The 27,036-nt window shown below is 35.4% G+C and overlaps 1 protein-coding gene across 3 annotated transcripts in view; it reads right to left on the bottom strand.

Annotated features, from left to right (window-relative positions):
- Nucleotides 1–27,036, bottom strand: part of FAT4 (FAT atypical cadherin 4) — a 180,761-nt gene that overhangs the window by 21,946 nt on the left and 131,779 nt on the right. For all 3 annotated transcript variants that reach the window (XM_058436731.1, XM_058436732.1, XM_058436733.1), the window contains exons 10-12: nt 21,092–25,441; nt 5,771–5,875; nt 697–1,004 (exon numbers count right to left, since the gene is read on the bottom strand). In XM_058436731.1, coding sequence (XP_058292714.1) covers nt 697–1,004; nt 5,771–5,875; nt 21,092–25,441 — 4,763 coding nt within the window. The remainder of the gene's footprint in view (nt 1–696; nt 1,005–5,770; nt 5,876–21,091; nt 25,442–27,036) is intronic.

Below are 27,036 nucleotides of genomic sequence, written 5' to 3'. Positions count from 1 at the left end.
ATATTCCACGGCTTAATTAACAAATTAGCATCAAGGTTTGAGAGAGGCTTGACTTCAAGTTTGAAACAATTTCATCTGTGGGTAAAATGGTATCAATCAAATAGCCTCAAATGCTACAGAGAAATCTTTCATGAAAAAGGAGTTAATCAATGTGACAAAGTTTCCTGTCGTTTTATTTTAAAAAATTTCCACAGCCCCCACCGTGAATCTTCAGCCACTACTACCTGGCTCAGTCAGGAGCCACGAATATCAAGGCAAGACCCTTCACCAGCAAAAAGACTATGACTAGCTAAGACTATTGTTACCATTTTTAAACAATAAAGTGTTTTGATTAAGTTATGTTATGTAGATTTTGTAGAAAAGTCTCCTCTGTTGCTAAATCGTTTCTTCAGTCAAGGCAGAAATACTTAGGAAAGAAAGGTAGTTATTTTAAGTATAGTCCGGACATGGCCTTAAAAACATACAAAAATATCAATGAAATTTTTTCACGCACTAGGCTATTTTCTCAATTGTTCTCCTTTTTATTGTTTTTGAACAGAGTTGTCATGAGCAAAAGAAAAATATTATGCCTAAGTTTTTCATAACTAAAGTGTTCATTTATTGAATAAACCTAATTTAACATGATTTGCACCCCAATTCATACTTTATTTGAAGATCCAGTTGGATATACAACAACAATAAAATGAAATATCTTACCATTCCTGCTCTCCGGGCAATCACAGTGTGAAAATGTCCATCTGATACCTTCTTCATGGTAGTAAGCTTATATGTACCACTGCCTAAATTATAAGAGAATCTTAGTCTTTCTTCGGCAATTTCAAGGGCCAAAAACTCAGCCCGGTCGCCTGTCTGGTTGTCATAGTTGTAAAGCAATAAGGCATGACTTTTAATAGTGGCAAATTTGACATAAATATAGTTGTTATTGGGGTCCAAGCTTGGAAATTCCATGTATGATAACTCCTCAAATCCATAACTGTTCAACTCACAGTGTTTTCCAAAGACACCTGTTGGAGGGAAAATTGACAAGCTGGCATAAAATTTCAGGGAAATTTTATTATATATTTTGATTAAAATATTTTTGAATTATAAAATTAGATATCTTTTAACAACTTTTTTGTTACTTTCCAAAAAATTTCATCTAAACTAAAATTGAAATAGTTAATGATCTTTATGAATGAATGATCTTTAAAACATGGCAGAAATGATTAACTGATGTAATTATTTTTCATTGTCTAATTAGGGAACATATCTAAGTACGTTTTGTTTCTCAGAATGAAAGGCTTAGTGGAATGGAGTATGTCTGAAGAGATTTCCTTCCCAGAAACGTTTCAAAATTCGTTTATTTTTATTTTTATTTTTTATTATTTTGGGACAGAGTTTTGCTGTTGTTGCCCAGACTAGAGTGCCTGCTCACTGCAACCTCTGCCTACTGGGTTCAAGCGATTCTCCTGCCTCAGCCTCCCGAGAAGCTAGGATTATAGGTGCTGGGAACCACGCCTGGCTAATTTTGTATTTTTAATAGAGACGAGATTTCACCTTGTTGGTCAGGCTGGTCTTGAACTCCTGACCTCAGGTGCTCCGCCCACCTCAGCCTCCCAAAGTGCTGGGATTACAGGCATGAGCCACCGCAAGCGGCCCAAATTTGTTGATCTTTTAAAAGTTGTATTATGCTACAATTTTCAGCCAACATACTTCCTTCATAATATATAGTTCTTAAAAACTATTTCAACTCAATTGAAGATGTAAATGCATTTGTTTTGATTTTTTAAAAATCAGTACCTATATTCATGTTATTTTCAAGGGCCACAAAATCTGACAAGTGGAATCATTGGTTTAGGAAAGGAAATAACTGTCTTTAAGTTTTTATCTCTTTCTTGTTTTATACCTTCTGTGGGTATGATTTATAGCAGGCTACTTTAAAATAGCTGTCTGTTTTTCTGAAAGTCAGCATTCCCATTTGTTTGTGCTGGTTCTTTTTCAGACTTGAAAAATGAGTTTTATTGATGCTAAAATGCTATGCCAAAATTCTTTTCCCACAAATATTAGTAGACTGTGGCAAATGATTGGAAAATTAACCCACGCCAATACCTCATGATTCTTACTAACTTCCAAAGGCTTCATTTCTTAATTTTGGCTTTATATGTCCCATAAATGCATACAATTTAGAGTGAGGGAATTGTTCAGCTAGAAGGAACCAATGCCATTATTTTATAGAGTATTTAAAACTTGCCTAAGGTCACAGAACCAAGAGAAACAGCCAAAATTTGAGGCCAGATCTACTGATTGTCTAGCTGTTTGACTACCACATTTTATGTCAGAACATTTTTAAAATTAAAACAGCCTAGAAGCTGCTATAAAAGTTTGTGTTATTTATCTTTTCCTTTTCTGTCCAGGTTGAAATAATATTTATTATAAATGAGTAGAAATTATACATAATTTTGGCCAGGCATGATGGCTCACACCTGCAATCCCAGCACTTTGGGAGGCCGAGGCAGGCGGATCACGAGGTCAGGAGATTGACACCATCCTGGCTAATACGGTGAAACCCCGTCTCTACTAAAAATACAAAAAAAAATTAACTGGGCGTGGTGGCGGGCGCCTGCAGTCCCAGCTACTCGGGAGGCTGAGGCAGGAGAATGGCGTGAACCCAGGAGGCGGAGCTTGCAGTGAGCCAAGAACGTGCCACTGCACTCCAGCCTGGGCGACAGAGTGAGACTCCGTCTCAAAAAAAACAAAAAAACCAAATTATACATAATTTTTAATTTTTAATCTTTAACTGAAGTTGAAGAAAAGGCAAAGGAATTATAGAAATGATATTTATTGATATATATGATATGTCTTATACATTATATATTTATTATATCTATCCTGTAGAATTTGTATTCGTATTTTATACATTTCTGTGGCATCTACATTTAATATTTATAATTTATATGCATTAATTTGTATATAAATATGTTATCTATGCAGAAAGAGTAAGTGAAGTTAAAGTAAAAGGTAAAATGAAGCATATAAACAAAATAAAAATACTACTGAAAAAATTTGCGTCATATGTTCACTTAGGTCTCTTCTGAATAAACTTTACTACATCTATAACAATGTGCTGAATATTTGAGTGTAAATAGATGTAGAAAGTATATAGATACTTACATTTTAATTCAAATTGTACTGTATTTTCAAACATGAAAATATTTTTTTATGGAATTAAAAAAATTTATTCTTAAAAGGTTTTGGTACTGTTTTCACAGAAAGGTTGCATCTTAATTCTAAGAGGTTATAATTATACATGTCGCCTTTGTAATGTCTGAAGCACTATGTTTTTCCTAAGATGTAATTTAAATTTAAAAATCTAAGGATCAAAAAATTTTTTTGAAATCCAAATAGCCAATCTTTTATTGATGAGAAGCTAAATAGTGCAAAAAACTTTTTTCTAGCTTTAAAATGATGAAGTTTTGCTTAAAGGATGCAAGTGTAACTACCTACCTCTGGCTGTTTATTTGAGGCATTCCGTCTGACTTTGTTATTTGTACGTTTCATCCACATTCCATTTGAGAACAAAAATCATTTTTGTTTTTAATTCTATCTCTTTAATTTCAAATTACATAGTAGTGTTTCAGTGATTTTTGTTTTCTTTTCCAAGTGCTTATGTTGTCAACTGACAATGTCTAAGTTTAGATAATGTTTTTTGTCTTTGCCCCTGGAAGGAATAGGGGGAGAAATTTGCACTGCTGGCTATGTGTGATTTGTGTCTATTTTAATTTACATTGTGCTATTCCTCTTCCCCTGGTGATGTCTAGCAGAGTGACAAGAAGGTACATTTGGCCCCTCAAATAGTTCCACTTAATAGGCAATGACAGTTGTACCACTACACTGCAGCAGCACTTGTTTTTATTGTTTCAATTTTCTTAAATCCTCAAATTTGCAACTGTAATGTAAAGGAATCCCTAAAAACATGAACATTTCTGTTCAGTCACTTGAAAATCATTTCTAGTTTACACTGTAATCCCTTTATCTTTTATCTCAAAATGTTAAGTTAAACCATGAAATTTGACTGTGGTTATCTGTAGAAAGCAGCACCATTTAAAATGATGAGACACCATTGAAAGAAAGAAAAAGTTTTTGGAGATCTCAAGTTGTGGTTACTTTGACCTTGATATACCTTTTGTTACTTCACGGAAATTGTTAGAATTTCAAAGAAATTGTATAAAAAGGGGTTCTGTGATGTCATACTGGACTGAAAATAAAAATTTGTGTTCTAGTGCTACATTGTCTTGGGGTAGTTTTGTTTCAACTTCATTTTTGACTTTGGGCAAATCACTCAATTTCTGGGCCTCAAAACCATTGGTAAAATACATTCCTCAAAATTAGATATTTTTCTATTTTGTTTGTCTTTATCATTCTATTGATGTGCTTAATAAAAACAGATAGTCATGAAGTTGTTTGGAAATTAAAAAAACCTAGTAAATTATACGGGTTATTAGGAACTGCATATGTCTTTTAAGTTCTATTATCTACGATAGGTTGAGCTTTACTTTTCAGGTCCATATAGCACAGTTATATGCCCAAAGGAAGACTAGAAAAATATCCTTGCTCTTTCTTGCTTAAGAAAAGATACATGGATGAAGCTGGAAACCATCATTCTCAGCAAACTATCACAAGGACAAAAAACCAAACACCACATGTTCTCACTCATAGGTGGGAACTGAACAATGAGAACTCATGGACACAGGAAGGGGAACATCACACCCCGGGGCCTGTTGTGGGGTGGGGGGAGGGGGGAGGGACAGCATTAGGAGAAATACCTAATGTAAATGACGAGTTGATGGGTGCAGCAAACCAACATGGCACATGGATACATATGTAACAAACCTGCACGTTGTGCACATGTACCCTAAAACTTAAAGTATAATTAAAAAAATAAATAAATAAATATACAAAGGGGGAAAAAAAAGAAAAGAGACAGAGTCATTTGGAGATGGATTCTATGTTGTGGTGTAAAGCAGCCTTTAAAAAAATGGAATAATCACAAACTTATGAAACAAGCCAAGCTAATACAAATGCTTCCTCTGAATCTCATGGTTTTTGGCTGGCACAGTAATGGGTAACAGTTGGATAAGACCTGGAAGGAATATTTTAGTTTATTCCACTAGGGTGAATAAATATGTATGTACACAAAAAATTCTTTTTAACAATTTTTCTTGCCCAAAAGACAGATTAGTCTGAAATTTTATTAGTCAGGTAGTATCAGCTACAAAAAGCCTATTATGAAAACTTCTTGTATAGTTACTAAGTCCTTCTAATAAAAGTGGCTCAATTAATGTAAAAAACAAAATTAAAAACTAATGTAAAAAACAAAAATAAAAAACAAAGCAAAATTCACAAAGGTGAAACAAACAAAAAACCTTACTTTGACTACTCTTAAAGATTTGAAATAGAGAGTGATGTGAAAGAGTGCTTACAGAATTTTTTTATTTCATAACTTCTCAGCTAAAAAGAAGATATCCATAAATCTTTGGGGGGAAATGTCCTACGGAAACAATATTAATTCAATTATCTTGAGTTGACTCTTTTTCTAGTAATGATCAATTCAATGTATTCAATGGGATTTCCATAACTTTTACAAATGTTAAACATTTAAGATTTTATTTTAATTAAACCTTCCATGTAAAACAATAGTTTTTTGGTCTGTCATACTCATAATAAAACAAAATTGCTAAACTGTGTGCAAAAATAGACTTATATTTCATATCAACAAATAAGTTTTACTCACCAAATGGACAATGACAATAATAAGAATCCACACCACTTTGGCAGGAACCACCATTAAAGCAGGGGTTGCATTCACAGTAATTGACTGAAGATTCACACATTTTCCCTAAAATATATCAAATTCAGTTTTTTTTAAATCTCATACATAAATATATTAACACCGTTACAGCATTACCATATGTAAAAATCTTTCCTAAGGCATATCAAGGAGAAAAGAAATATAAAAACATTTTACTTGACATAAGGAAATTAGAATAATATTTTAGAATTTAAAATCTTGTTTAGTTGTCCTATTGTAAAATGTGCATTATAATATTTAGGAAATAATTTACATAATCATCTTGGAAGAAAATACTGTTTGCAGAGAAATGACATGATAAACATATTTAAATGCTTTCACTGAATTTATTTTCTTTGTCAATGTCCCTTCTTTTATATTTTATAGATAGAAAGTTGAAGCTTACAGTATTCTTTTCACTGCAGAAATTTTCTTGACTTAGGTATTTCAAAGATAATAATTTATCTTATTTATCAAACTACACTCTTTCTACTACTAAGAAATATCACTTAAATTACACATATCTGTTGTAAAGCAGAATAAGAAAACCACAAAGATACTCCTCGAGAAGGGCAACTCCAAGACACATAATTGTCAGATTCACCAAAGTTGAAATGAAGGAAAAAATGTTAAGGGCAGCCAGAGAGAAAGGTCGGGTTACCCACAAAGGGAAGCCCATCAGACTAACAGCTGATCTCTCAGCAGAAACTCTACAAGCCAGAAGAGAGTGGGGGCCGATATTCAACATTCTTAAAGAAAAGAATTTTCAACCCAGAATTTGCTATCCCGCCAAACTAAGCTTCATAAGCGAAGGAGAAATAAAATACTTTACAGACAAGCAAACGCTGAGTGATTTTGTCACCACCAGGCCTGCCCTAAAAGAGCTCCTGAAGGAAGCACTAAACATGGAAAGGAACAACCGGTACCAGCCACTGCAAAAACATGCCAAATTTTAAAGACCATCGAGGCTAGGAAGAAACAATAGCAACTAACGAGCAAAATAACCAACTAACATCATAATGACAGGATCAGATTCACACATAACAATATTAACTTTAAATGTAAATGGGCTAAATGCTCCAATCAAAAGACACAGACTGGCAAACTGGATAAGGAGTCAGGACACATCAGTGTGCTGTATTCAGGAAACCCATCTCACATGCAGAGACACACATAGACTCAAAATAAAGGGATGGAGGAAGATCTATCAAGCAACTGGAAAACAAAAAAAGGCAGGGGTTGCAATCCTAGTCTCTGATAAAATAGACTTTAAACCAACAAAGATCAAAAGAGACAAAGAAGGCCATTACATAATGGTAAAGGGATCAATTCAACAAGAAGAGCTAACTATCCTAAATATATATGCACCCAACACAGGAGCACCCAGATTCATAAAGCAAGTCCTCAGTGACCTACAAAGGGACTTAAACTCCCACACAATAATAATGGGAGATTTTAACACCCCACTGTCAACATTAGACAGATCAACGAGACAGAAAGTTAACAAGGATATCCAGGAATTGAACTCAGCTCTACATAAAGTGGACCTAATAGACATCTACAGAACTCTCCACCCCAAGTCAACAGAATATACATTTTTTTCAGCACCACACCACACCTATTCCAAAATTGACCACATAGTTGGAAGTAAAGCTCTCCTCAGCAAATGTAAAAGAACAGAAATTATAACAAACTGTCTCTCAGACCACAGTGCAATCAAACTAGAACTCAGGATTAAGAAATTCACTCAAAACCGCTCAACTACATGGAAACTGAACAACCTGCTCCTGAATGACTATTGGGTACATAATGAAATGAAGGCAGAAATAAAGATGTTCTTTGAAACCAACGAGAACAAAGATACAACATACCAGAATCTCTGGGACACATTCAAAGCAGTGTGTAGAGGGAAATTTATAGCACTAAATGCCCACAAGAGAAAGCAGGAAAGATCCAAAATTGACACCCTAACATCACAATTAAAAGAACTAGAAAAGCAAGAGCAAACACATTCAAAAGCTAGCAGAAGGCTAGAAATAACTAAAATCAGAGCAGAACTGAAGGAAATAGAGACACAAAAAACCCTTCAAAAAATTAATGAATCCAGGAGCTGGTTTTTTGAAAACATCAACAAAATTGATGGACCGCTAGCAAGACTAATAAAGAAGAAAAGAGAGAAGAATCAAATAGATGCAATAAAAAACGAAAAAGGGGATATCACCACCGATCCCACAGAAATACAATCTACCATCAGAGAATACTACAAACACCTCTATGCAAATAAACTAGAAAATCTAGAAGAAATGGATAAATTCCTTGACAAATACACCCTCCCAAGACTAAACCAGGAAGAAGTTGAATCTCTGAATAGACCAATAACAGGTTCTGAAATTGTGGCAATAATCAATAGCTTACCAACCAAAAAGAGTCCAGGACCTGACGGATTCACAGCTGAATTCTACCAGAGGTACAAGGAGGAACTGGTACCATTCCTTCTGAAACTATTCCAATCGATAGAAAAAGAGGGAATCCTCCCTAACACATTTTATGAAGCCAGCATCGTTCTGATACCAAAACCTGGCAGAGACATAACCAAAACAGAGAATTTCAGACCAATATCCTTGATGAACATTGATGCAAAAATCCTCAATAAAATACTGGCAAACCGAATCCAGCAGCACATCAAAAAGCTTATCCACCATGATCAAGTGGGCTTCATCCCTGGGATGCAAGGCTGGTCTAACATACGCAAATCAATAAATGTAATCCAGCATATAAACAGAACCAAAGACAAAAACCACATGATTATCTCAATAGATGCAGAAAAGGCCTTTGACAAAATTCAACAACCCTTCATGCTAAAAACTCTCAATAAATTAGGTATTGATGGGACGTATCTCAAGATAATAAGAGCTATCTATGACAAACCCACAGCCAATATCATACTGAATGGGCAAAAACTGGAAGCATTCCCTCTGAAAACTGGCACAAGACAGGGATGCCCTCTCTCACCGCTCCTATTCAACATAGTCCTGGAAGTTCTGGCCAGAGCAATCAGGCAGGAGAAGGAAATAAAGGGTATTCAACTAGGAAAAGAGGAAGTCAAATTGTCACTGTTTGCAGATGACATGATTGTATATCTAGAAAACCCCATTGTCTCAGCCCAAAATCTCCTTAAGCTGATTAGCAACTTCAGCAAAGTCTCAGGATACAAAATTAATGTACAAAAATCACAAGCATTCTTGTACACCAATAACAGACAAACAGAGAGCCAAATCATGAGTGAACTCCCATTCACAATTGCTTCAAAGAGAATAAAATACCTAGGAATCCAACTTACAAGGGATGTGAAGGACCTCTTCAAGGAGAACTACAAACCACTGCTCAATGAAATAAAAGAGGATACAAACAAATGGAAGAACATTCCATGCTCATGGGTTGGAAGAATCAATATCGTGAAACTTTATAGTTAATCCATCCCCATCAAGTACCAATGATTTTTCACAGATTGGAAAAATATTGAATTCCCGCATCACCAAGTCAATCCTAAGCCAAAAGAACAAAGCTGGAGGCATCACGCTACCTGACTTTAAACTATACTACAAGGCTATAGTAACCAAAACAGCATGGTACTGGTACCACAACAGAGACATAGATCAATGGAACAGAACAGAGCCCTCAGAAATGACGCCGCATAGCTACAACTATCTGATCTTTGACAAACCTGACAAAAACAAGAAATGGGGAAAGGATTCCCTATTTAATAAATGGTGCTGGGAAAACTGGCTAGCCATATGTAGAAAGCTGAAACTGGATCCCTTCCTTACACCTTATACAAAAATTAATTCAAGATGGATTAAAGACTTATATGTTAGACCTAAAACCATTAAAATCCTACAAGAAAACCTAGGCAATACCATTCAGGACATAGGCGTGGGCAAGGACTTCATGTCTAAAACACCAAAAGCAATGGCAACAAAAGCAAAAATCGACAAATGGGATCTCATTAAACTAAAGAGCTTCTGCACAGCAAAAGAAACTATCATCAGAGTGAACAGGCAACCTACAGAATGGGAGAAAATTTTTGCAACCTACTCATCTGACAAAGGGCTAATATCCAGAATCTACAATGAACTCAAACAAATTTACAAGAAAAAAACAAACAACCCCATCAAAAAGTGGGCAGAGGACATGAACAGACACTTCTCAAAAGAAGACATTTATGCAGCCAAAAAACACATGAAGAAATGCTCATCATCACTGGCCATCAGAGAAATGCAAATCAAAACCACAGTGAGATACCATCTCACACCAGTTAGAATGGCCATCATTAAAAAATCAGGAAACAATAGGTGCTGGAGAGGATGTGGAGAAATAGGAACACTTTTACACTGTTGGTGGGACTGTAAACTAGTTCAACCATTGTGGAAGTCAGTGTGGCGATTCCTCAGGGATCTCGAACTAGAAATACCATTTGACCCAGCCATCCCATTACTGGGTATATACCCAAAGGACTATAAATCATGCTGCTATAAAGACACATCCACACGTATGTTTATTGCAGCACTATTCACAATAGCAAAGAGTTGGAACCAACCCAAATGTCCAACAACGATAGACTGGATTAAGAAAATGTGGCACATATACACCATGGAATACTATGCAGCCATCAAAAATGATGAGTTCGTGTCCTTTGTAGGGACATGGATGAAACTGGAAAACATCATTCTCAGTAAACTATCGCAAGGACAAAAAACCAAACACCGCATGTTCTCACTCATAGGTGGGAATTGAACAATGAGAACTCATGGACACAGGAAGGGGAACATCACACTCCGGGGACTGTTGTGGGGTGGGGGGAGGGGGGAGGGACAGCATTAGGAGATACACCTAATGCTAAATGACGAGTTAATGGGTGCAGGAAATCAACATGGCACATGGATACATATGTAACAAACCTGCACATTGTGCACATGTACCCTAAAACCCTAAAGTATAAAAAAAAAAAAAAAAAAAAAAGAAATAAGAAAACCCATCATATTTTCAAATGCTTATGAAAATTTATTCTTGACTACAGATTATGTATACTTTGTCTTTTGTCTGAAGCGATAATACCTAAACAGCATATTTTTCAGTTTATAAAGACTTTTCTCATACATGATCTTGTTAAATTGAATCAACTAATGTTGACTGAGTGCTTATTATGGGCCAGACATGATAATGGAGGGGGATATGGCAGTGAAGAAAGCAAACAAGTGTCTTCAGACTGTGTTTCCATTTCAGTAGGAGTATTAATCCATACAAAGGAAATATTTACATTTCAAAAGTGAAGAAGAAAAGCCTCTTGGAGGCTAATATATTGTCTGTGAAACTGTAAAACTATGACACAGACCAATTTGGGGCTTCTGCTCCCATATCCAGGTTTCAGAAAACTATGGTAATTGATCACGTGGTGTATAAAACTTGGGGTATAAGTCCCACTTGTTTTTGTTGTTTTTACTTATTTTTACCTAAACTTAAACATGTTCTAATACCACTGTTCTATAACTTTAAAGTATTGTAATTATTTGATATATTTGTTAGGATCTAATTTTCAAATTTCATAATGCAGTGAGATGTTACAGAATTCTTAGTTAATTTCTTTTCATTGAGAGTAGGATTGTAAATAGCATTTGTTTCTGGAAGCTACTTTCTACTTCCCAGCCCGATTTCACTAATGCATTTATTAGATAGCTCAGGAAATGATACACATTGTATATGCACAACAAGACCTACTGCTGAGCATAGATACTTCATTTCATCATACTAACTCTGCTTAAAACACAGTCAAACTTTTGTTTAACTTGGTTCTGTTTTTGTGGCTTGATTAAGGAGCCACACTTATTCTGGTCTGAAATTATAAGTGTGAGTCAGATCTCATGATGCTAACTAAGCCCATTTCTGTACATCATAGAATCATAAACACAACATTTTTTCCCTTATAAATAAATTGGGAACCTCCTTATAAGGCAAAACATTGAGCTAACAATTTCAGAATACCTTTCTATTGTTAAGCCAAGGGCATGAAAAAAAACAAGTTACAAATTTATGGGCACAGAAATCAGGTTTTAAGTATTGTAGCGGTGTACTAAATTTGAGAAATAGGCAGGAAAACTTCAAATGGTGCTTGATTTCTCACCAGAGAGTTGTGGTTTCATAGAACTCTTTCCTATTTTGTTTTTCAACTGATTATGTGACAGGCCATTTTAGTGATGTAGATTTTTTTTTTCTTATAGCACAGTATTTCCCAGTTGCAAATACATAAGATCTACTGGCCATATTTTTGATTAGCTGTCATCAAGAAAGTAATATTCTACTCTTTCCATTTGGTTTTCACTGTAAAAGCATACATAATTTTCACTTGTGCTTTTTGACTAGGTACAGTTTTACTTTCTTTCATTCCTTTCTTTATCCAAAAAATTATTTTAGAGTTGTGTTAAAAGTAACATGTATAAAATACACAGACTTATATATGTATTTATAAGTGTGTTCAATATAGCCTTGTTATCATGAAAACATGTTAGTGGGTTACAAAATTGCCACCTTCACTTCTTAAAGACTGGAAATGAGGAACAAATAAGAAGTAACAAATACAGAGGGTACTGCCATGTATACTTACTCAAATAACTGGACATATGTGCTCTCTGAGAAAAATATATGAGTATAAATCCCAAGTCATTGTTCCTATAAAGCTACTATATCTTTTTTGAATTTCATTTACAAATACTACCTTTGTAAATCTTGATTTAAATAGCAACAAATGAAATTTACGTGTTGTTCTTTTTGTGTATAATTTATATGAATCAATTATCTTATTTAACCGTGTATAAAATATTTTAACATAGACATCTGAGTTTAATTTAAATATAAAATACAGGCTATTGCAGTTACTCCAGAGTGAGGAGTGGAAATATATCCTAACATAAATAAGACTTATTCATTTATTAAAACATACAGTGATTACAAAGTGGCAGAAGATGTTACAAACCAATAAAATACTAGTTTTGAGAACGAATTTCCTATAAAACTTAAATTCTCAATAGAATCTGATTCTTCAAGTATACACAAATAGAAATAGAAATTGTTAAGAAAAAACAAATTCAACCTTGCATTCATTATTTCAGTTTAAAAATAAAGTTGTTTCCTTTTTACTTTGTCTTAGTGGATAATTACAAATAATTAATAATGGCTATTCCTCAAGAGCTAAAAGCAGAACTACTATTTGACCCAGCAATCCCATTACTGGGTATATACCCAGAGAAATATAAATCATTTTACCATACAGACACATACAAATGAATGTGCAATGCAGCACTATTCACAATAGCAAAGACATGGAATTAACCTAAATGCTGATAAATGACAGATTGGATAAAGAAAATGTGGTACATACACATCATGGCATACTATGCAGTCATAAAAAAGAACAAGATTATGTCTTTTGTGGGAACATGGATGGAGCTGGAGGCTATTATCCTTAGCAAACTAACATAGGAACAGAAAACCAAATACCACCTGTTCTCACTTATAAGTGGGAGCTAAATGATGAGAACACATGGACACAGAGAAGGAAACAACCGACACTGGGGTCTACTCGAGGGTGGAGGGTGGGAGAAGGGAGAGGAGCAGAAAGATAACTATTTGGTATTGGGCTTAATTCCTAGTTGATGAAATAATCTGTACAACGAACCCTGTGACATGAGTTTACCCATGTACCAAACCTTCACATGTACCCAGAACCTAAAATATAAGTTAAAAAAATGAATAAAATGGCTTTGTTAGGGGTTAAATAAAGGAATTTGTTGTTGAGTTTGGAAAAAATAGTCTTATTTTTTGGTGGTAGAGTATGTAAATTATTTACTATTTAAAAATTTAGTTTGAGTTCTCCATTTAAAGAGTAAAAATTTTTTACAATTCATGAACTCAGAGGTTGCCATACTAGATACTTGAATTCAAAGACATAGTAGGAAAACATATTTAAATTTAAATTATTATTTAAAACACCTATGTCTTTTGTGTGAGTGAAGGATGCCATGATTTTACTTAGAATCAAAAGAAAGCTTCTAAATGCATATTTCTCAGGTTTGGAAAGTTTATGCTTTTTTACCCAATTAGAAATCAACAAAATTCTGAATTGTTTTGTGTAAGTCTATCTACTTAAATTGTAGTGTTAATAGCATAATGAGTATCAGAGAATGCAGTAGTTTGAATTACTCTAACATGCTCTTGGTACAATAATCTGATGTGTTGAAGCACTGTGAAACAAAATCTTGGATCATTAACTTAATTAATGCTGCAAGTCAATTAACAATACTTGCCAAACGCCTTCAGGCTTGGAAGTATGCTGATAGGACTTGCACAAAGACAGGCATTTATGCCTCTTGAACTCAAGAGGCCTCCTTCTATTAAGATATGTTTACTGCCATAGCAGCTGTTTAGAAGAATAAATTGATCTCGTTGCTTTGACATCCATCAATTAATTGTGTTGCCATACACTATTTATCACAACTAGAAGGAGATGTGCTTGAAGAAGTGTAAATTCTTAGCACACGGAAAGTGGGAATAGCTTAAGGTGAAAATAAATGCACGATAGGAATCCATGGTATCCACAGACTTTCCTAAACTTACAGGAGAAATTTTGTGTCTATTTTCATGTTCAAGGGCAGAAGATGTGATGACGTGTTGAACATAAACTGAATCTATTGTAATCACCTATAGTCTTTTCAACAAGAATGTATATTCAAGTTTCACTTGTCCAATAGCACGTTTTAATGTTGGATTATGTGAAATAGAGCTAAATTTATTCTCAACTGTTAAATTGGACCACCCCATGAAGATATGATAATTTTTCATACCCTATGATACATGTAGCCTTCAATTTAATATCTTAGATTATATATACATATTAAACTACCATAAATATTATTTTTAAATCTCCTGTATTTCTACACAGAGGAGATGGGAGAATACATGCAACTCTAAAAATCCATTTTAGGTCTAAATTGATTATGTTATTAATGAAGAAATTCTATAATAAATATATGCTATTCATTCTAGGCATTTATCTTATACATTTTCCAAATTATTTTAGCAAAAAGTAGCTGTCTTTTGCACAGTATGCAAATGTTTCCCATTATTGTTAAGGAGCTATGAAGATAGTCTAAGTATCCTGTTCAATAGCCTTATGGCTTTTTTACATTGAAACAAAAGCAAAAATACCATGTTTTAACAAGGGCTGCCAGTAAGAAAAGCAATAACCAAAAAAAGTTTTTACCTTTGTCTTGTAAAACAAGCACAAATACAACCTCAGTGAGACTACAAATTATTACATATGATTACACACATAATGTTCATAAGCTTATGAATATATGCTTATTTTCTACAGAAATAAGCATTTAAGCTACTTCTTAGAAACATAAGTTATTAATGCTTTTGTAAGTTAGTGTATTACCTAATGTAAACTGACTAATTCTGCTTCAGGAATCAAATTAAATAAAAATAATTGCACTCTTTATTCTCTCTTACATAAGCCACTCTTCTTTATCTCAAAGAAAATTTCATTTCATATGTATTTACTAAATTTCTTTTTATATTATATGGTTTTCCAGTCACATGATCATCAACAACACTAATACATGACTGTAGTAATTTTAAAAGAATCACTCTTAGTTACTCTTTCCAACTTTATGAAAGCAAATGTTTGGCAAGTTTCTCAGTAAAATTACTATGCATATTCTGTATATATAGTAAAATTACTATGCATATTCTGTATACTTGGTATGGCTGAAAAAATTTTACTGTTTATACTGTCAAATGACATAAAAGTGATGAATGAACAAACCTCATCTTTCCTGAAATATCGGAACTTAATTGAGAACACAGGAAAACTTCTCCATCAGGTAACAAACCCCCGGTATTATTCCAAATACTACACCTAAAATGCATCCAGATGTGTGAAAGTGAATGGAAAAGGTTAAAGAGACTATGAACTAATTATGTTATAAGATAGACAGGCTTATAAATAAGCTCTATCAAAATGCTGCATTTTATAACACCATCCATTCCCATGAAGGATTTAATGCAAGGAATGTGATGCAAACAGCAAAAACCTGGAAGCAGGAGACAAATGCTGAGGCGGTTACTATTACTGTGCTTTCTAATTAGTGTTCTATTAAGTGCAAGACATTTTCATTTGTACAGGAAAATAAATACTACATGTGTGGTTATTAGGCTAAAGTTTTCCTCTAGGAATCCCTAGACTTCTGAGGCAGGAATAATGGTTTTTATTCACTGAGGCATAATGACAACTGATGTAATTTTGGGTATCATTACATTTTGTGAAAATTTAGAAATTAATTTTTCACATGGCCTATACTATAATAAACTTTATCCATCTTTTCTAATAATTTATGTTACAGTTAATCAAAGCTCCATATGGTGATATTAATATAAAAATTATAAGAAAATTTTCTTAATAATGAAACATATGAAGTGATTATAACTGAATGTTACTTTTTTTCAATTTTCTTTTGGTTCTTTTTCCAGTAACTAAGGAAAAGAAATAAGAAATACATGTTATACAAACAAATTCATTCCCTCTAAATCACTCATTCATTAAAAAATATAGTTGTTTTATACTTATGTGCATGGTTACAGACTTGAAAATAAACTTTAAGAATATTTCAGAAATAAACTGGTGACAGTATGATAATAACTATATCCCTTCATATTTTTTGTTCCATGATTTTCATTTTCATACTTGCATCCTTATAAGTTGTTCTCTACATAAAATCTCCACTCAGCTAACATTTAATCACACTCTAGGGGATTCTAGAGATAAAGTCTCTTAGTTTGCATCAACTCATAAGCCACTTACATTTCTAATCCTTAACACAATTTCTAAATCCACATAAAATACGCAGTGGGGTGTGTGTGTGTGTGTGTGTGTGTGGGTGTATGAGAGAAACTGGGTATGGGTAGTGGCTGAGGATCATTTTAAGCAGAAAGTTCAGAAAACTGTGCAGCTCCAGCTTGTAACTCCACAGACTTTGAAACTTATTGATAAAATGCAGGTGAAAGTCCACAAAAGTAGAGTATGAAAAAATACAGTAATTTAAAATAATTCTGATGGCCAAAAATTATATACAGACCTTGAAGAAGTGAAGCTTTACTAAGGCACTAGAATTTAATTAACTGAAGTAAAATCTAGCTATTTTTTTTTTAAAAAATCGTTCTATGAGGCACACATATAGTTATGTGTAAATGTTGTCTTATGGTTTATTAGCTCTGACTAGGTTAGATGTTAAGATGTTTTGGTATATTAGCGCTGTCTTCCTGAGTCAGGCTATCTGGCAGAGACTAGGTAAAAAGAATAACTCAGAACGATCCTTCAGAGATTACCTCTACAAAAAAAATTAACAAACTACAGAAATTTAAGCAAAACATTTCTAATTTAAAGCATGGATTAACATTTGCCACTCACTATGTTTTTTTCATATTGTTTCCTACAAAATACAAAAAGGAAATAAAACTGTCAGACATTAATTATCTGCCAGTTTTACTGGATGATTTTTTCATACAGAATTTGAAACTTGATTTAAAAAATGTAAGATTCATCTTAATCATTCAATTTTATGTTTGTTTATATCATTCCCAATCAGTTGGATTATCTCCTACTATGCAAATGGAGACTGACGTGAACTCTGAGAAGTAAGTAACGTTAATGTATAACTTCAAACAACCTTCCCTAGAAAGAGTTATGATATAAACTTTGGCAGCTCTGGCCCTGGAGTCACCAGACTGTAGGCTCAATTTCCTACAGTGTAAAACAGGAAGAATAATAACATCTTCCTAAGCCACATATCATCTGCTGACATTCAGTATCGTTCCTACCTTTCCATATTGCAAGGGCTGGAAGTCTGAAAACTACCTTTTCCAGACTCCCTTCCAGTGGCATTCAGGTTTATATTCTGCCAGCAAAAAAGACTGTGATGATATCTGAATGGTAAAAGCAAAGCAGGAACCATTCTCCTCAGATCACTTGGTGCAGCACTGCAGGTGGGCAAGAGGATGAGCAGCGGTGTCTTGCAATGCCTGCCATGTCTTTATTGCTGTGCCCATTGGTGAATGTTCCTGACCTGTATTCTTAGCCAGACTGAAGGTTTTGTAAGCTGTTTCCTTGTAGCAAATATTTTCCTGCCTCAAAGTCTGAGAGTAGTTCCAATTTCCGATCAGTCTCAGACAATACACTGTCTTATAGGCTTTCTGTGAGGATTAAGTATTAACAGAATAATGGACAAAACATTCTTAAATAATATCACCACAGAACTCACCATAACACTCTATAGCAAGCGCAAATCAAAGTGTGATGAGTGTGACATGTATAGAAAGAGCAGAGGCTCCAGAGCCAAATTTCTAGTAAAAAACTAGTTAGAACACTTTCTGTGCCATGGCTGGAGGCAAGTTGTCTAGTCTCTTTTAATGACTCAAAGACTTAATTTTTTGGTCTTCAAAATTGGAATAATCATCGTAATATCCATCTTACGGAGTTGTACGAACTAAATGTAATAATGTCTATAATGCAAGGAGCTTTAAAAAGTGCTTTACATAACTACTTGATAAATGTTATTAATATTTTATGATGTAAAGAAACGCATTTTTAAGAGTTTCAGCTATCACGTTTAGAAAAGTATGCAATGTATATTTAAATGAAATGAAACAAAGAAATAAACAAGCCAGACAGAAGTAACGTACTCATCATTTATGCTAAAATCAGCAAATGGTGCCTTTGTTCACCCCAGTAGTACTTTCCATGTTTCTTATCAATACCTAATAAATTTGCACTTTCTTCATTCTAGGACTAAATGTAAACTCACGCTAAACCTAAGTGTGAATAAATGCATTATACTAATGTAGAACATAAAAACTCTTATTGTTGAATTCCCAGCCGATAAAGTAATTTTGGGGATAGGTAAGAAAGAGTGAGGGAAGGGTTCTAGAAATCCTGACCTCGCACGTATATAGCTCTATTATTCATGATCTTAGGATATAACTCTCATAAGACTCACAGTTAACTTCTGCTACACAGGTTTTATGTCTTTTTAAAAATTCTGTGGTACTCCTCTATTACTACCACTATACTAATACTATTATTACTACTACTAATTAGACTGCAATTACTGAATACTGCACAGTGTACCAGGTGCGTTTTGTTTGTTTAGAAATGGAGTCTCGCTGTTGTCGGCCTGGGCTGGAGTGCAACGGCGCGACCTCAGCTCACTGCAACCTCCATCTCCCGGGTTCCAGCAATTCCCCTGCCTCAGTCTCCTGAGAAGCTAAGATTACAGGCACCGGCCACCATGCCCAGCTAATTCATGTATTTTTAGTAGAGATGGGTTTCACCATGTTAGGCTGGTCTTGAACTCCTGACCTCAGGTGATCCACCCACCTCCGCCTCCCAAAGTCCTGGGATTACAGGCATGAGCCACTGTACCTGGCCTGTATGAGGTGTTTTACAAACATTATATTTACTCATTACAAAAACCCTAAAAGTAATTATGATTACTCCCGTTTTACAGACAGAGAAATGAAGAATCAGCTAAGGTTAGGTGACTTCTCAAAAGCTATAGCTAAATCAGATTCTATGAAATCTATTACTTTTTCTATTACACATGCTTTCTGCCACTTTTTCTTCATTCACATTTCAAAGTTATTTCATTAGAAGGCAAAGACTGCATGTTCTGTTTCAACATTTTCAAACTTGCTCTATATTTTCCTCAAGTGATTCAATTCTCCAAATATAAAACCATCAGTATACACATAATGGACACTTTTAAAAATATAACATACAAATGCATTTGCTTAAAATATTATTCTGTAATACATCTACAAAACTAAAGCAGTCTATCTTGATTCTACCTATACTACTAGTCCTGTAAATTATGTTTATAAATACTGCAGAGCAACTCAATGTAATATGCATGCTTTACAAACGTATAGTGTGCAAGTTATAAGATAGAATTTTGCTCTCCTCAAACTTATCAATAACATAACATTTATTCACATTTGAAGGAAGATCAACCACTGATCTACTAATAGATAGGTTGATAGATAATAATGATACAGACATGTATACGTATATACGGACATCGTATCCCACTAGGGTGCCAAAGACCAGTTCAAAATTTTTTCTGCTGTTTAATGCTGCTTTCTAGTCTGTCAAGATAAGCTGTGGCTCAGTTGTGTTCTAGCTTTCTTGAGAAATAAGCCTATTGTGCTTTCTACCCAACCATTAGAAATAACACAACTTTTTTTTTTTTTTTTTTTTTTAAGACAGAGTCTTGCTCTGTTGCCAGGCTGGAGTGCAGTGGTGCGATCTCGGCCCACTGCAACCTCTGCCTCCCGAATTTAAGTGATTCTTCTGCCTCAGCCTCCTGAGTAACTGGGACTACAGGCGCACAACACCATGCCCAGTTAATTTTTGTATTTTTAGTAGAGATGGGGTTTCACATGTTGCCCAGGATGGTCTCGATCTCTGGACCTCATGATCTGCCCGCCTTGGCCTTCCAAAATGCTGGGATTACAGGCGTGAGCCACCTTGCCTGGCCCAGTAAGACACCATTTTAATCTAAATCTGAAAATATGATTCTTGCTCTTCTCACGATGTGGATCACATTTCAATAATAATGACGACTATGATTTTAAAAGGTCACAAAAAGGATGATGATAAAGAATCAACAACAATCATTGTTAACAATTATTTATCACATAAAATGGTCCAAATCTTATGTTTTGTATATATTTTATCCTTTAATATCTAGAATACTCTTTTAAGAAGATATTATTCTCTTTTTTGCTCTTGTAAGAGACGCTACAAGATTAAGGGCTTAAGTTCTGGATTTAACTGTGTAGACTTGAATAGTGGTGACATTACAGCAAAGTAATTGAATCACCTGAGAAAACCTAATTACTTACTCTCTACTTCAACTTCCTTGCCTATAGAAACTGGAAAATATTCCTACCTCATAAGTTTTCTTGTAAAAAGTAAACAAAGTAAATACATAAAAAGTGCTTAGAACAGTATTTGACCAACAGTAAATGTTTAAAAACATTTGTTACTATTATGTTCATTTATATGAAAATCATTGGAAAATGATAAAATTATTTCCTTTCAATATACTTGACATGGCTAAAGTCTTAGTGAGAAAAGTACAAACACTGTCATACCTGTGTATCCAGTTTTGCAAACACAGTTGAAGCTTCCTGGAAAATTCTGGCAGATGGCAGCATTCTTGCAAGGACTCTGCAGGCACTCATTGATATCTCTCTCACAGGCCCTACCGGTGAAGCCATCTGGGCAGCTGCAGGAAAATCCTCCCACTAAATTGTGACAGGTTCCACCATTGTGGCAAGGTGATGGAAGACATTCATCTATATCTATTTCACACCAGCTACCTGCATATCCCGGCAGACACTTGCATAAGAAAGGCTGCAGAGGTTCATTTGCCACGATGATGACTGGAAGACTCTCATGGCTTTTTAATAGGGAGCTCACAGCCAATCTTCTTAGACAGCTCCCTCCATTCTGACATGGGCCATGCACACAGGAGTCATGATCCACAGATTCCACCTTTACTCCACTCTGCCGGAGAAGGATCTCTTTGATGCTTTCAAAGAAGGTGGCTACGCCACTGGGATTCACATACTGATTATGATTTCGTTTCACAGCTGCCAAAAGAAACGTTCTATTGTTCTCTTCATATGTACTGTACAGTTGCACAGCAGTACCTAAGCCTGTCAGCTGTGAGCTGGCAATGCGTAAAAAATGAAGGTAGTGGTTGGTCAAGAAGTCCTTTACTGTTGGTACGCCGAGACGAAGTAAGATGCTGTTATCCACTGTGGCATTGGAAAATCCAGCAAAGAAAACTCGGATGTTGCTCGTGACTGTGCTGTGAACTCCATCATTGCTAAGGACAGTCAGATCAAACGTGCCATCTATGGACCTTGGCTGGGAATTCAGATCACACGTACCCCCTGGAATACTGAAGAGGCTGGTAACTCCTGAAGTAAGGGAGCAGTGGAAGCTGTCTAACACATCTGGATCCTGTGGCTTCACAGAGCCTAAAATCCCACCGGGAAACAAGTTGCCATAATAATTAACAAATATCTCCACCGTCCGAGACTGCGAAGGGTTGTCATTTTGGTCTATAACTGTGATATGCACAGTTCCTGTGGAAGACATTTGAGGAACACCAGAATCCTTGGTAACCACAGACAGATAGAAGTCTGCAATCTGCTCTCTGTCAATCTCTCTGGTTGTGCTCAGAACTCCAGCAGTGCTCAGACTGAAATAACTGGTGGCAGGACCTGTGCTCAGCAAGTAATAAGTAAAGGGACCTTGATTTGGAGGTAGATCAGGGTCAGTGGACTGAAGGGTCATCACCAAAGTGCCTGGCCGTTTGTTTTCCATGACTTCTCCTTCACTGACAGTCAGCATGGGCCCGTTATCATTTATATCTTCCAAGGTGACTAATAAAGAGGCACTACCTGTAGCTGAGGGGGTCCCTGAATCAACAGCCAAAACTGAGAGATTATAGATGGGAAGGGTTTCTCGATCTAATTCTGCAGTAACGGTGATCTGTCCTGTCTGTGGATTAATAGAAAAGGCACCATTTTCATTCCCTGATCCGATGAAGTAAGAAAACCTGCTCCAGCTGGGGATGGAGTCTGAGTCAAAGGCACTGACAAAGGTCACATGAGTTCCTATTGGGACCCCTTCACTGATCTGCACACTGTAGATGTTTAGAGTAAAAACGGGTGGGTCATTTGCATCAAGCACCGTGACATTTACAGTGACCTCATCTATATCTGCACCTCTAATGCTGCCAAAGTTCTTGGCCAATACCTTCAAAGACACCCTTTCTTCTTTTTCTCGATCAAGAATTCCAGAAACATAAATCTGTCCAGTCTTCTCATTGATCTGGAAACCCTTCTTTCGACTATTACCAAAAATCAAATAGTGTACCTCCCCATCAGTGCCCAAATCACGGTCGCTCGCAAACACTTCTCCAACAATAGTACCTTTAGGAGCTGCTTCTGAGATTTCAAAATAGTAAAGTTTGGAAACAAAACGGGGCACATATTCATTTGTCCCTTTTAACTGTACATTAACAGTGGCAAAGCTGCACCTTTCCTCATCGGGGACATTGAAGGCTTTCACAGTAAGATGGTAGCTCTGCTTGGTTTCAAAATCCAAGAAGCCTTGAGTGGTTATGACTCCTGTGTTAGGGTCAATGACAAAGAGGTCACTGTCAGATGACTGTACAGTATACGCAATCACAGCATTTGTTCCAGAGTCAGCATCTGTTGCATTTAGGTGGATAACTGTTGTTCCACTTGGGGCATTTTCCAAAACAGTAGGGAAATAGTCATCAGAGAGGAATACTGGAGAATTATCATTCACATCAATCACATTTACGGTCACACTGCAGTAACCAGTTCTTGCAACCCATCCTCCATCTATAGCACTAATCATCATTTCATGTTTCTGGCATAGCTCATAATCAAGAGCTTTGGCTAGTGTTAATATACCTGTAGAAGAATTGATTGCAAAAATGCCTTCTTCATTTCCTGAAGAAATGCTGTACTTAATCAAGCCATTCATCGCTGCATCTCTATCTCTCGCAGAAACAGTTCTGACAATGGACCCAACGCTGTGGCTCTCAGGGATGGTTGCACTCATGTGGCTTTGAGAGAATTCAGGCGTATGGTAGTTTTCCTCAGTGACAGTTATGTGAACAGTTGCTTGGGAAGAAAGTGGAGGGTTTCCCTTATCCTTTGCAGTGACTGTGATAAAAAAGTTTTGGTTCAAGTCAGAAATCAGGGACGATGCTACTGAAATCCACCCCGTATCATTGTCCAACTTAAATTTTCCTAAATGGTTATCATTAGAAATGAAATACTCCACTTCTGAATTCAGCCCAAAATCTTTGTCATCTATTGCTGTAACTTTGATTAACTTCGTACCAACCTTAACATTTTTGGTGACTGGAGTGAAATATTTACTTTTAAGAAATTGAGGTGCATTGTCATTACTGTCCACCATGTTGATGGTAACTGTTGTCTCGCTAATTAAGGAAGGTTTACCTCGATCTGAAGATGTCACTATAAAACTATGCCTGTTGATATTCACATTACTGAAGCCAGTGACATTTTGGTATTTTAAGATCTGTTTATTGAAAATCTCTCCGGTGGTGGCATTAATCCTGAAATATTCTGATTGAGATTTTATGAAATAAAATACTTGTCCATTTGATCCCTCATCAGGATCTGCTGCAAATACCTGAGTTACTTTGGAGCCAATCTCAGTAAGTTCAGGGCAATCTAAATAATAGGAAGGTCTGCTAAATCTTGGAGCATTGTCATTGACGTCTGTCACAAATATTGTGACATCTGTACTTACAGTCCACCCAGAATCATGTGCAGAAACTCGAATTCTGTAACGGTCTGTATCTTCCCTATTTAAAGGTCTGCTTATGACAATATCCCCTGTGCTGGGATTAATTGTAAATGGAAGACTTGTGTCCATTATAGAATATCTGCTAATTGCATTAATCCCAATGTCTTCATCAGAAGTTGTGACACGGGTAACTGTGTATCCTAAGGGGGAATTTTCAGGAACATGGGCACTAAATATCTGAGAAAACCTAGGGGCATTATCATTTTCATCTAAAATGTTAATCATGACTTTTACTGAAGTACTCTGAGACGGGGACCCTTTGTCTGACGATTTTATGGTTAGGACATAATGAGATACTTTTTCCCTGTCCAAAGGTCTAACGCTTCTAATTTCACCAGTAGCGTGATTGATACTGAAACTATTTTCCATGTTGCCATTAACAATTTCATAATCTAACTGTCCATTGGGTCCACTGTCCTTGTCCATTGCCGAAACAGTAAGTATTTTTCTAGGGGAAAGGTTTTCCAATATTTCAGATATAAATGGGTCTTCCTTAAAAATTGGGGCATTATCATTGACATCTAATACTGTTATATCAAGTTTCTCATAAGAGGAGAAAGGAGGGAAACCACCGTCTCTGGCCTCTATCCATACAACATATTTTTGTATCTTTTCAAAATCCAGAGGTTGACTAATAGACACCTGCCCTGTTAACTGATCAATCTGGAAAGTATTGCCAAGATTCCCACTTGCAATATAATATGACATAGGTTCTCCTCTCAAAGAGGATCCTGTGATGGTGGTGACAAGAGAGCTGACTGGTTGGTTTTCAGGAAACATGAATGTTTGTTCTTTGGCTCTGACTTTAGGGAAATCGGCCTTATTCACGAATCTAACAGTCACTGTTGTAGAATCTGTCTTTGGAAATGAGCCACCATCTTTTACATGCACAGAAAATGTCACTTCTGAAGCTCCGTTTAGTGGTCCGGCGGCCATAATGGCTCCCCTCAGTGGGTCGATGTGAAATTTTTCAGAATTTCTACCCGAAAGAGAATAATGCAGTTCAGAATTTGGTCCAATATCAGCATCTGTGACTGTAACCGCAAAGACAAAGGAACCTATAAAAGAGAAGGCGTGCAGTTATAATCATGTGGAATTTAAATAAAATATTTGGTAGCAGATAAGCGCATATAAGACACACTATTGCTGCTTGATGTGACCTTATTTTCTCATGATTACTGGGGAGAACAATATCTCCTATATTTTCTCTGAAGTTCACAAGTCAAATCTGCTTTATGGTTGTCTTCAGAGACTAACCTGCCATTTTCTAACTAAAATTTATACAGTCTGTTGGATTTAATACTTTTCAGTATGCCTTTGAGAGAAGCCTAAGGAAAAGAACTTGCTAATCGTTCAAAAATCATAGTTTCTAGGAGAAAAATCTGCACATAAAACAACATTCCAAGAAAAATAATATGCGAGCTCTGCAAAGCGCTATGCCTCTACCCAATGCAATGATACCGTTGCTCTAGTATGTCTTAAAATATCTTCCAATCACTTTATATGTAATCTTGTCAACAAAAATCACGTTCATTACCATTGATTCCTTGTCCCCACTGTTTTATGACAAAATTCCTTTATACGTGAACTACTATCAGATGAAGAAAAAGTGCATATGTGTATGTGTATATGTGTGTGTATGTACATGCACAGATATATACATAAGCCAATTAAAATAATTGTAAAGTAGTAAGAAATAAGAATTGAGGGATAATGGACTCAATTTGGACTCCAAAAGTTAGTGCTTAGACTTAGTGCCAATGAAACAGATTGTAGTAAAAATATGCAGAAAAGCTGCCAAAAGGACATATTTTCAATCTACTCATTCAAAAACCATTTCCAAACCTGCACTCTCACCCCTACAGAAGAAACGGTAACAAAAGTAAAATATCCTTAATTTTAAAAAGGCCAGCGATTATAAGTCCAATGAGGAAAAGATGCTTAAGCATACCTCATTTTACATAGGAAATTTTATCTTGCACCACCACACATTGGATGTAATTAGAACCATGCCTGCCAACATCATTTCATCTGAAGACCTTTAGCAGGTATTTATCATTTTGATATTGACATTTCCTTTTGATAGAAAGTTGGCACATACATTTATGAATCTTATATTTTAGGTTGGTATCATTCTCAGATTAATAGAAGATGAAAGATCACTGAAAGGAGGATCTGTTCACTCGATCTGTTGTTTTTCTTCTAATTAAAAATATTTCCAAGCAAGGAAGATTAAATAAATAATGAGCTATATTTCTATATTTTCCTCTTTGAAAACTCATTTTAAAAATTAAAAATGGCAGATTTGTGCAGTTAAGAGAGTATGCCTTTCTTAGCAAATGTCAAACTAAATTTAAAGAGATACAGAAAGATAAATGCACATTGTCAATATGAAAATGATTCATAAATGGATCCATAAACTTACTAACAGAATAATTTCCATTTGTAAAACCTGGAATAAAATAAATATTAACAAGAATTATCCATTTATTAAACTTTTTGAAAACATATCTATGAAAAACTGAAGTAAAATATTCATTTTCCACTTACAAACATACTTGAATGCCTATTATCTCCCAGATCACGTATCAGGTAATAGGGTATGGCATGCAAAATAGAGACAATGCCCCTCCTCTTAGCAAACTTACACAAA

The sequence above is a fragment of the Hylobates moloch genome, unplaced genomic scaffold (assembly GCF_009828535.3).
Source record: "Hylobates moloch isolate HMO894 unplaced genomic scaffold, HMol_V3 SCAFFOLD_3, whole genome shotgun sequence".
Classification (NCBI taxonomy): domain Eukaryota; kingdom Metazoa; phylum Chordata; class Mammalia; order Primates; family Hylobatidae; genus Hylobates; species Hylobates moloch.
Note: the sequence above shows the minus strand (reverse complement) of the source record. Positions and strands in the feature narration are given on the sequence as shown.